At 45.1% G+C, this 12,152-nt stretch overlaps 1 protein-coding gene across 2 annotated transcripts in view; it reads left to right on the top strand.

The window, feature by feature from the left end:
- Positions 1-1,367: 1,367 nt before the first annotated feature.
- Positions 1,368-12,152, top strand: part of LOC115207274 (poly(rC)-binding protein 4-like) — a 48,581-nt gene continuing 37,796 nt past the window's right edge. Inside the window, exon 1 of one of the 2 annotated variants that reach the window (XM_029774254.1) lies at positions 1,368-1,541. In XM_029774254.1, the coding sequence (XP_029630114.1) occupies positions 1,383-1,541 (159 nt within the window). In that variant the 5' untranslated portion in view covers positions 1,368-1,382. Of the gene's footprint in view, positions 1,542-2,102; positions 2,512-12,152 lie in introns of those variants that run through there. The other variant, XM_029774255.1, reaches the window with a different exon arrangement.

A 12,152-nucleotide genomic window follows, 5' to 3' on the forward strand; every position in this document is an offset into this window, starting at 1 on the left:
TAAAAAACATTATCATGGGAAGAAGCAGAGCAGGGCGTCTTTAAGATTGACCCTAGATTGACCCTAGACTGAGTGATAAAGAGATCACACATGCAGGAACACACAGAGCCGGGGGTCTTGATGACTGACCAGAGCAGAGACTGAGTGATAGAGTGAGCAGACCTTAATGAAACAGACAGGAGATAGGAGCTGGGAGCCCTGCACATAGAGATCATATTCAATTACTAGAGGGGCAATGTCATAAACCGTCAAAGTTCCAGAAAGCGGGGGAGAAAATGGCGGCCATCTTGGTCAGGGAGAAATCCAAACCTGTCTAATTGGAATGAATGGCAGTAGATTTTTTCTTATGCAGGAAAATAAAAGTAAGGCATGTGAAATATCACAATCGTGTAGTAGAATTATAAGTCAACCTAAAATATTGTCATATACTGTAAAGAAAGTATAAATACATTTTTATATGTTTTTTTTATACCAATTTCTGTATAAATAGCCTTTAAAATATATCTAAATGTTTGTTTTCTTGGAAAGTTGTGCTAAAATATATTATATGATACAATACCAGTAGTTGTTGCATTTACATCTTGTCTAAATCCTATCAACAGCTGATGTCAGTCAGTGTTTGGCTGTGAATCGACTGTACTGTTTGAAAGGAATGTTGTCATATTGGTAGTTCATTTTTATATTTTTTTTAAGTTACGGAATCATTCCTCTAAAACTGACTGGCTAGCTAGCTAACAAACATACAGTGCAGATAAATTATTCAGATGTATTATTTTACACAATATCTTATCACACTACTGGTAAACCAGGGTTGACCAACTCCCTGACCAAAATGGCTGACCTTTTCCCATCATAAGAAGATGAACCTTCTCCATTCTAGTATTCTATTTCCTAATTCTATGAGCCTGCAGTTCAGTGAATCACACACACAGAGAAGGGAGACACATACATAACAATGCACATACACACACACACAACATATGCAAGCCCACACACTTGCATAGCTGAGACACACACACACACACACACACACATGTTTAGCCATCTTTAGTGAGTCCTCAGAGGAGCTTGTTGTATTGAATGACTCAGAGGGACGGAGGATATAAAAACACACCATGATTCCCTCCTCTCTCCCTCCTCTCTCCCTCCTCTCTCCCTCCTCTCTCCCTCCGCTCTCCCTCCTCTCTCCCTCCGCTCTCCCTCCTCTCTCCCTCCTCTCTCCCTCCTCTCTCCCTCCTCTCTCCCTCCTCTCTCCCTCCTCTCTCCCTCCTCTCTCCCTCCTCTCTCCCTCCTCTCTCCCTCCTGAAATAGGCATGGAGCGAAAGGGCCAAATACATGTGTTTGTGTCTCCACAGCTACTGAACCAATGTAGTGAAGTGGGAATGACAGTTGTCCTTTCTTCTCTCTCTTCTCCTCCATCACAGAGCAGCGCTCGTATCAACATCTCAGAGGGTTCGTGTCCAGAGAGAATCATCACCATAACAGGACCTACAGACTGTGTCTTCAGAGCCTTCACTATGATCACTCTCAAACTGGAAGAGGTCTGTCTCTCTGTCTCTGTCTCTCTGTCTCTGTCTCTCTGTCTCTGTCTCTCTGTGTCTTCAGAGCCTTCACTATGATCACTCTCAAACTGGAAGAGGTCTGTCTCTCTGTCTCTGTCTCTCTGTCTCTGTTTCTCTGTGTCTTCAGAGCCTTCACTATGATCACTCTCAAACTGGAAGAGGTCTGTCTCTCTGTCTCTGTCTCTCTGTCTCTGTCTCTCTGTGTCTTCAGAGCCTTCACTATGATCACTCTCAAACTGGAAGAGGTCTGTCTCTCTGTCTCTGTCTCTCTGTCTCTGTCTCTGTCTCTCTGTGTCTTCAGAGCCTTCACTATGATCACTCTCAAACTGGAAGAGGTCTGTCTCTCTGTCTCTGTCTCTCTGTCTCTGTCTCTGTCTCTCTGTGTCTTCAGAGCCTTCACTATGATCACTCTCAAACTGGAAGAGGTCTGTCTCTCTGTCTCTCTGTCTCTGTCTCTGTCTCTGTCTCTCTGTGTCTTCAGAGCCTTCACTATGATCACTCTCAAACTGGAAGAGGTCTGTCTCTCTGTCTCTCTGTCTCTGTCTCTGTCTCTCTGTGTCTTCAGAGCCTTCACTATGATCACTCTCAAACTGGAAGAGGTCTGTCTCTCTGTCTCTGTCTCTGTCTCTCTGTGTCTACAGAGCCTTCACTATGATCACTCTCAAACTGGAAGAGGTCTGTCTCTCTGTCTCTGTCTCTCTGTCTCTGTCTCTCTGTCTCTGTCTCTCTGTGTCTTCAGAGCCTTCACTATGATCACTCTCAAACTGGAAGAGGTCTGTCTCTCTGTCTCTGTCTCTCTGTCTCTGTCTCTCTGTGTCTTCAGAACCTTCACTATGATCACTCTCAAACTGGAAGAGGTCTGTCTCTCTGTCTCTCTGTCTCTGTCTCTCTGTCTCTGTCTCTCTGTGTCTTCAGAGCCTTCACTATGATCACTCTCAAACTGGAAGAGGTCTGTCTCTCTGTTTTACTCTCTTTTCTCTCTTCATCTCTCTTCCTGCTTTTCAATCCTCTGAATGATTAGTGAGGATGTTACCACAAGGTCTATTCCATTCAGTAGACCTTGAACAGTGAGTTGACTGAGTTAAGGGACTGTACATTGCTTATAATGACGAATACCTGGAGAAAATTGAATCCCTCTGAAATGAAACTAGATGGACCTCCCTTCAGTAAAAAATGTCTTTATCCTCCCCTCCCTAAAGACTTGGAAAAGAAACAAGTGACCCTCCCCTATGCACAAAATAATAATTCAAACATGAGGTGGATAGCAGAGAACATAACACAACATTAACCCTCAGACTTAGTACAGACCAGAGCATTAGATATGAAGTTTTAGAAAACGTTCTTTATTTTGTAAGCATTACATGGCAAAGTAGCCAGGAGGCTGTGGATTGGCAGACCACTGCGAACAAGGGTAGGGGTGAAAAGATGTCCACTATAGTAAAAACACTTCATGAATCTATCATCTTATTTGTGGTCTCGGAAAAAAATTGTTATCTATTAAAACGAATTTCATTCAATTTTACATTATTTTACATGACTGGATACAATTAGAATATTTTTTTCATAAATCAACAGAACATGACATTGAATGAGCTGCAGGCCTGGAAACCTTTTGGTTTATAACCAGACTAATGTTAATGACGAGAATAGTCTACGTTTTGGTTTCTAACCAGACTAATGTTAAAGATGAGAATAGTCTACGTTTTGGTTTCTAACCAGACTAATGTTAATGATGAGAATAGTCTACGTTTTGGTTTATAACCAGACTAATGTTAATGATGAGAATAGTCTACGTTTTGGTTTATAACCAGACTAATGTTAAAGACGAGAATAGTCTACGTTTTGGTTTCTATACAGACTAATGTTAATGATGAGAATAGTCTACGTTTTGAACAGAGCTAAAGTTGACTATCAACTGTTAAAAAACATGTTTTAATCGCAACAGAACCAGTTACTACTGAAGTATCTGATCGTCAATGATTTAGAGAAAAACACAATCGTTGTGTTAAACACAGCAGCCACATATCCTCAGGTGTGTCCTTGTAACTGTTTTTCTTTTTCATTTGGGAAACTATAATTTTCGAATTTATTCTATTTTATTCCATGATATTGTTGTTACAAAATAGATTTGTGTTGATTGTGATTAGGGCATGTGAATATGAGAACATCTGCTAGGTTAAATTAACAAACTAGGCATGAATAGCTCACCACATGATCCTCAAACCAAAGACGGGTCAAACTTTCTGAAAGGGAATTCAAAGGCACTGTGGGATGACTGTAAGGCCTAATAAGGCATGTTTCCATTTCATTATTATTTATTTGTAAGTAATAAAAATATACGGTACCGTTCTAAAGTTTGGGGTCACTTTGACATTTTTGTAAATTTAAAATAACATCAAATTTACCAGAAATACACTGCAAACATTGTTAATGTAGTAAATTACTATTGTAGCTGGAAACAGCAGATTTTTTATGGAATATCTACGTAGGCGTACAGAGGCCCATTATCAGCAACCATCACTCCTGTGTTCCAATGGCACGTTGTGTTAGCCAATCCAAGTTTATCATTTTAAAAGGCTAATTGATCATTAAGAAACCCTTTTGCAATTATGTTAGCACAGCTGAAAACTATTGATCTGATTAAAGAAGCAATAAAACTGGCCTTCTTTAGACTAGTTGAGTATCTGGAGCATCAGCATTTGTGGGTTCAATAACAGACTCAAATGGCCAGAAACAAACAACTTTCTTCTGAAACTTGTCAGTCTATTATTGTTCTGAGAAATGAAGGCTATTCCATGTGAGAAATTGCCAAGAAACTGAAGATCTCGTACAAAGCTGTGTACTGCTCCCTTCACAGAACAGCGCAAACTGGCTCTAACCAGAATAGAAAGAGGAGTGGGAGGCCCCATTGCACAACTGAGCAAGAGGACAAGTACATTAGAGTGTCTAGTTTGAGAAACAGACGCCTCACAAGTCCTCAACTGGCAGCTTCATTAAATAGTACCCGCAAAACAACCAGTCTCAATGTCAACAGTGTGGAGGCGACTCCGGGATGCTGGCCTTCTAGGCAGAGTTCCTCTGTCCAGTGTCTGTGTTCCTTTGCCCATCTTAATCTTTTATTTTTATTGGCCAGTCTGAGATATGGCTTTTTCTTTGCAACTCTGCCTAGAAAGCCAAAAGAAGCTACCACTTGAAGACTTGTGAGGCGTTTCCCTCAAATGCCTTCAATATACCCAATATACCCTCACATACGCCATCAATATACCCTCACATACCCCATCAATTCCAGCCCTGGTTTTAACACATCGATCTCTTCTTCACACTGAGATATTTATGGAGACTGAAAGAATTGTCTGAAAAAAATCTATGGATAGTAGACTATAATTTCGTCTGTCAAACATGAAGGACTACCTCTTATTTGTTGAACAGGAAGGAATAGGTTCCAACACAAAGCCCTCTTGTTGTTAGTAGCCTAAAGTTAAAGTAAAATGAATACTGTTTAAAGGAATTAGGTCTTCTTCGAATTAGCCTACTTTCAGCACCCATGTGCTGTCCATCTCTGCAGCTAATGTATGTAATGTATGTAAATGACTCAAATATGGCTTATTGTGAGGTCAATAATTACTCTGATGAATACACTATATACAAAAGTATGTGGACACCCCTTCAAATGAGTGGATTTGGCAATTTCAGCCACACACGTTGCTGACAGGTGGATAAATTTGAGCACACCGCCATGCAATCTCCATAGACAAACATTGACGGTAGAACGGCCTTACTGAAGAGCTCATTGACTTTCATAGGAAGCCACCTTTCCAACAAGTCAGTTCGCCAAATTTCTGCCCTGCTAGAGCTGCCTCGGTCAACTGTAAGTGCTGTTATTGTGAAGTGGAAACGTCTAGGAGCAACAACGGCTTAGCCACAAAGTGGTAGGCCACACAAGAAGCTCACAGAACGGGACCGCCGAGTGCTGAAGCGTGTAGTGCGTAAAAATAATCTGTCCTCAGTTGCAACACTCACTACCGAGTTCCAAACTGCCTCTGGAAGCAACGTCAGCACAATAACTGTTTTGTCGGGAGCTTTATGAAATGGGTTTCCATGGCCGAGCAGCCGCACACAAGCCTAACATCACCATGCCCAATGCCAAGCGTCGACTGGAGTGGTGTAAAGTTTGCCGCCATTGGACTCTGGAGCAGTGGAAACGCGTTTTCTGGAGTGATGAATCACGCATCACCATCTGGCAGTCCGACAGATGAATCTGGGTTTGGCGGATGCCAGGAGAACGCTACCTGACCCGAATGCGTATTGACAACTGTAAAGTTTGGTGGAGGAGGAATACTGGTCTGGGGCTGTTTTCATGGTTCAGGCTAGACCCCAGAAATTGTTTGTCGAGATCTGTGTGGAAGAACTTGACTGGCTTGCACAGAGCCATCGAACACCTTTGGGATTAGGCCGACTGTGAGCCAGGCCTAATCGCCCAACATTAGTACCCGAATGAATTCGACACATTTTGCATGGGGCAGATACAGTATATATATTGACCCCTTTCTAGATCCGGTACGCGGTCTGCCAGTTGAGTATGGAGGATGTAGTGGAAAACCTTCCCAGAAGAGTGGAGGCTAATATAGCAACAAAGGGGGGGACCAACTCCATGTTAATGCCCATGATTTTTTGGAATGAGATGTTTGACGAGCGACTGTCGACATACTTTTGGTCATGTGGTGTAGCTTCATTATGGGCAATGAAACATTGTTTTTATTTAAAAAAAAAAAATAATTATAGCAATTAGCAAGCTTACCTCCGGTCCTCCTTCTCATCTTCACGTTCTCCTTCTCATCTTCACGTTCTCCTTCTGAACAGGACATCAGTAGGCACAGATATTTCTTTATTTTTATTTATATTTGTATTTGTATTTTTTTTACAAATTGTCTCTCCTGCTGAAGTGCCCCCCGTACCTCTATCCACTCTGTCTCTCCAGCCTCTCTCCAGACTCTCTCCAGCCTCTCTCCAGCCTCTTTCCAGCCTCTCTCCAGTCTCTCTCCAGCCTCTCTCCAGCCTCTCTCCAGCCTCTCTCCAGCCTCTCTCCAGACTCTCTCCAGCCTCTCTCCAGTCTCTCTCCAGACTCTCTCCAGTCTCTCTCCAGTCTCTCTCCAGCCTCTCTCCAGACTCTCTCCAGACTCTCTCCAGCCTCTCTCCAGACTCTCTCCAGACTCTCTCCAGCCTCTCTCCAGTCTCTCTCCAGACTCTCTCCAGCCTCTCTCCAGACGCACAGCCTTTTCTTGAAATTGTCAATTTATCAATTTATGGTTTGCTTGGAAAATGCCACTTGCACGTGTCCCTGCATGGTTAGGTTGAGCAGCAGGGTCTCATCGCAGCAGGGCGTAACAGATCCCAATTCAACGGACCTAATTCATGTCCCGTTATGTACTCGTTCAGAACACAGAATATTTCACCTGCAGTTCTGAGGCAACTCTTTGCATCATATAAATTCTTCATATATGTAACAAATATGTACAAGAAGCGGCATTTGAAATGTCAGTCGTCTCGTCTCTGTCTAAAACCTGCACGTGAGTCAATATCATCTGCTATATCCCGGATTCTATGCGTGACAGTGTCATTGGAAATCAGGATTTCACTGATCTTTGTAGCAGCAGTGGGCCTAACACCTCTCGGCAAGCATCCACGACTGAGGCCAGCTTTTCAGCTACAGAGAAAGGAGCTGGAAAATGTTACGTGAGAAGTGAGGAAGTACGAAGCCTTCAGTGAACTGTCGTTGTCTGGGAAACTATTGTGCAGCATTTTGGTTTGGTTTGTTCATCTCTCTTTTTTTCTGTAAAAAGGAAATGGTCTGGTTTATCCTTGAGATGTGGATGTTTTTGTTTCTACGTGTCTGCGTGTTTTTCGAGGGCGTCATCGAATCGCTGCTGAGGCAAGTCTGACACATCACATCGGTTTTGGTGGGCAGCTGTTATTTGAAACAAATCCAGAGAGAGAGAGAGAGAGAGAGAGAGAGAGAGAGAGAGAGAGAGAGAGAGAGAGAGAGAGAGAGAGAGAGAGAGAGAGAGAGAGAGAGAGAGAGAGAGAGAGAGAGAGAGAGAGTGAGCAGGCAGGCTGAGCAGCAGGACTAGCTAATGTGTGTGTTTATCGCTCACTCTTTCTGTCAAACATACAGGCTTATAGACATCTTTGTAGGAACCTCCTCTCACAGTCCTTCTGTTAACTCCTCTCATCCCTTCACAGTGAAGACGGGGTTGTCATGGTAACGCTAGGGGTGGTCCTGGAGCCCCGCTCCACCCAATCACGTGATGTACAAACACATTAGTGTGATAAAGAGCACGTTTTAGTGTGATGTAGAACACGTTACTGACAGAAAGAAGAAAGTTACAAGGAGCCCCATTCAGACTTGGCCAGCTGGTGGGTCAACTATGTCTCTGGTTTTACAATGAACAATAACAAGTCATCACGTGGTAGTCTGACCCCCCCCCCCCCCCAAAAAAAATAATAAAAAATAAACCAACACTGTGTTGTGACTCTTAAAGACACAGAGAACAGAAAGAAACACACAAATATATATATATATATATATATATATATATATATATATATATATATATATATATATATATATATATATATATATATATATATATATATATATATATATATATATATATACTACTATTGCTGTTTCATTCCCATCAGCAGTGCAGATGAGGGAGAGAAGAGAAAGTGTGTCTTTGCCTATGATCCCAGTACCCACTCTAGCTCAGCACTTAGAATGAAGCTATATATTGGGCATTATACATATACGGTATTGCTAGTATGGATATTGGAACCTTAGCCTATTAAGGAATATCCATAGTACCAGCATACCATGTGTGTGTGTGTGTGTATATATATATATGTATATATGCCTCGTTTACATACGGATATTCATCTCCAGGTTATTTTGAATACAAACGTATATTTTCTCTCCCATCCATTCCAAGCAGTGCTCAAGAGATTTAGGAGTTAGCGCCGAAAGAATACTAAAACCGATCCTTCCAAACGCCAAACCCCTTGATCATTTATACACACGTTCTGTATATATATAGGGCGAGAGAGAGAGACAGAGACAGAGAGAGACAGAGAGAGACAGAGAGACAGAGAGAGAGAGAGAGAGAGACAGAGAGAGAGACAGAGAGAGACAGAGAGAGACAGAGAGAGAGACAGAGAGAGACAGAGACAGAGAGAGACAGAGAGAGACAGAGAGAGAGAGAAAAAGTGTGCCCACAGTATATAAAGTAGTGAGTAGTAGGACCCTTATAGAAGGAAGCAGCTATTTCCTGTGGTTTGTTCAGTGATTTAGAGTGTTGGATTGACTAGGGAGGATTATACTGTTCTATTAAGAGAGTATTTCATAGTTTTAAATTAAATCTTCGGAGGTGACATTTAAATCTGCCTGATCCACATGAGGAGAAACCGGCCATCCCCAACCAATCAACCAGACAGAAAAGAGAGGCAAAGCCTCGGAGAGAGAGAGAGAGATGGGAGGGAAGGAGAGAGGGGGGAGGGAGGGAGAGAGAGGGGGAAGAGGAGGGAGGGAGAGAAAGAGAGGGGGCGGGAGAGGGGGGGAAGGAGAGAGACAAAGGGGGAGGGAGAGAGGGAGGAGGGGAAGAGAGGGAGAGGGGGATGGGGGAAGAGAGAAAGAGCGAGGGAGGGGGGAGGGAGATACATAGCGAGAGAGGGGGGAGGGAGGGAGGGAGGGAGTAGAGGGATAGAGAGGGCGGTAGGGAGGGAAGGGAAGGGGAGAGGGATTGAGGTACAAAGACAGAGGGGGGAGAAAGCTACAGAGAGAGGGGGGAGGAGAGAGGGATAGAGATACAGAAAGAGAGGGGGAGGGAGGGAGAGAAATGGGGAGGGAGGGGGACAGGGGGGAAGAGAGAGGGGGAGAGAGAGTAATTTTTACTGTTCACTTGCTCTGGCGATGTAAACATATGTTTCCCATGCCAATAAAGCCCTTTGAATTGAATTGAGAGAGTGAGAGAGGGAGGGAGATATAGAGAGAGAGGGAGGGGGAGAGATACAGAGAGAGAGGGAGGGGGAGGGAGATACAGAGAGAGGGAGGGAGAGAGAGAGAGATAGGGGAGAGTGAGGGGGAGAGAGATATAGAGAGATAGAGGGAGGGGGAGAGATACAGAGAGAGAGGGAGGGGGAGAGAGATACAGAGAGAGAGAGAGGGGGAGAGAGATACAGAGAGAGAGGGAGGGGGAGGGAGATACAGAGAGAGAGGGAGGGGGAGAGAGAGAGATAGGGGAGAGTAAGGGGGAGAGAGATATAGAGAGATAGAGGGAGGGGGGAGAGATACAGAGAGAGACAGAGAGAGGGAGGGAGATACAGAGAGAGAGAGAGGGGGAGAGAGATACAGAGAGAGAGGGAGGGGGAGGGAGATACAGAGAGAGGGAGGGGGAGGGAGGGAGGGAGAGAGAGAGAGATAGGGGAGAGTGAGGGGGAGGGAGATACAGAGAGAGAGGGAGGGGGAGAGAGATACAGAGAGAGAGGGGGAGGGAGGGAGGGATAGGGGAGAGTGAGGGGGAGGGAGATATAGAGAGATAGAGGGAGGGAGGGGGAGGGCGATACAGAGAGAGAGGGAGGGGGAGGGAGATACAGAGAGGGAGGGAGGGAGGGAGGGGGGGAGGGAGGGAGGGAGGGAGGGAGGGAGAGAGAGATAGGGGAGAGTGAGGGGGAGGGAGATATAGAGAGATAGAGGGAGGGGGAGGGCGATACAGAGAGAGAGGGAGGGGAGGGAGGGAGGGAGGGAGGGAGGGAGAGAGATAGGGGAGAGTGAGGGGGAGGGAGATATAGAGAGATAGAGGGAGGGGGAGGGCGATACAGAGAGAGAGGGAGGGGGAGGGAGGGAGGGAGGGAGGGAGGGAGGGAGGGAGGGAGAGAGAGATAGGGGAGAGTGAGGGGGAGGGAGATATAGAGAGATGGAGGGAGGGGGAGGGCGATACAGAGAGAGAGGGAGGGGAGGGATGGGATAGATACAGAGAGAGGGAGGGAGGGAGTAGGGAGGGAGGGGGAGAGAGAGAGAGAGAGGGGAGGCAGGGAGGAGGGAGGGGAGAGAAAGAGAGAGAAAGACATTAAGAGAGATTAACATAGAGAGACAGGAAGTCACTGCCTCGTTTACATACGGATATTCATCTCCAGGTTATTTTGAATACAAACGTATATTTTCTCTCCCATCCATTCCAAGCAGTGCTCAAGAGATTTAGGAGTTAGCGCCGAAAGAATACTAAAACCGATCCTTCCAAACGCCAAACCCCTTGATCATTTATACACACGTTCTGTTTGGAGAGAAATACATAATCATGTGTGCATTACGTTGAATTCTTCAGGGGAGACTATAGGTTTGAGTCAAGGAAGCATACTACTGATTCAGGTCACGTAGCCTCTAAACTGATGTGATGGGCGGCTGGACAGCCCATGCTATTTACATTTCAAACGCTACTAGAGACCTGCTACGGCTAATTGATTGGTGCAACGCTACGGCTAATTGATTGGCGCAATACTACGGCTAATTGATTGGCGCAATGCTACAGCTAATTGATTGGCGCAATGCTACAGCTAATTGATTGGCGCAATGCTACGGCTAATTGATTGGTGTAATGCTACGGCTAATTGATTGGCGCAATGCTACGGCTAATTGATTGGCGCAATGCTACGGCTAATTGATTGGCGCAATGCTACGGCTAATTGATTGGCGCAATGCTATGGCTAATTGATTGGGGCCATGATTTAGGATGATATTTATTACCTATAGCTTAATTAAGGAGATTGTGTGTGTGCGTGTGTGTGTACGTGTGCGTGTGTGTGTGAGAGAGAGATTGTGTCTGTGTGTGAAATAGAGAAGTCTATGTCTAACTAGTGGACATAAAGCCTTGAACCTCTATGAGTCCTCTACTGCAGCAGAGTATTATATGCAGGAGCAGTACTATGGGGGTGGCAGGTAGCCTAGTGGTTAGAGCAGCAGGTAGCCTAGTGGTTAGAGCGGCAGGTAGCCTAGTGGTTAGAGCGGCAGGTAGCCTAGTGGTTAGAGCGGCAGGTAGCCTAGTGGTTAGAGAGGCAGGTAGCCTAGTGGTTAGAGAGGCAGGTAGCCTAGCGGTTAGAGAGGCAGGTAGCCTAGCGGTTAGAGAGGCAGGTAGCCTGGCGGTTAGAGAGGCAGGTAGCCTAGCGGTTAGAGAGGCAGGTAGCCTAGCGGTTAGAGAGGCAGGTAGTCTAGCGGTTAGAGAGGCAGGTAGCCTAGTGGTTAGAGCGGCAGGTAGTCTAGTGGTCAGAGAGGCAGGTAGTCTAGTGGTCAGAGCGGCAGGTAGCCTAGTGGTCAGAGAGGCAGGTAGTCTAGTGGTCAGAGAGGCAGGTAGCCTAGTGGTCAGAGCGGCAGGTAGCCTAGTGGTTAGAGTGTTGAGGCCAGTAACCGAAAGGTTGCTAGATTGAGTCCCCGAGCTGACGAGGTAAAAATCGTTCTGCCCCTGAACAAGGAAGTTTACCCACTGTTACCCACTGTTCCTAGGCTGTCGTTGTATAAATAAGAATTTGTTCTTAACTGACTTG

Source organism: Salmo trutta, chromosome 14, assembly GCF_901001165.1.
Source record: "Salmo trutta chromosome 14, fSalTru1.1, whole genome shotgun sequence".
Lineage (NCBI taxonomy): Eukaryota > Metazoa > Chordata > Actinopteri > Salmoniformes > Salmonidae > Salmo > Salmo trutta.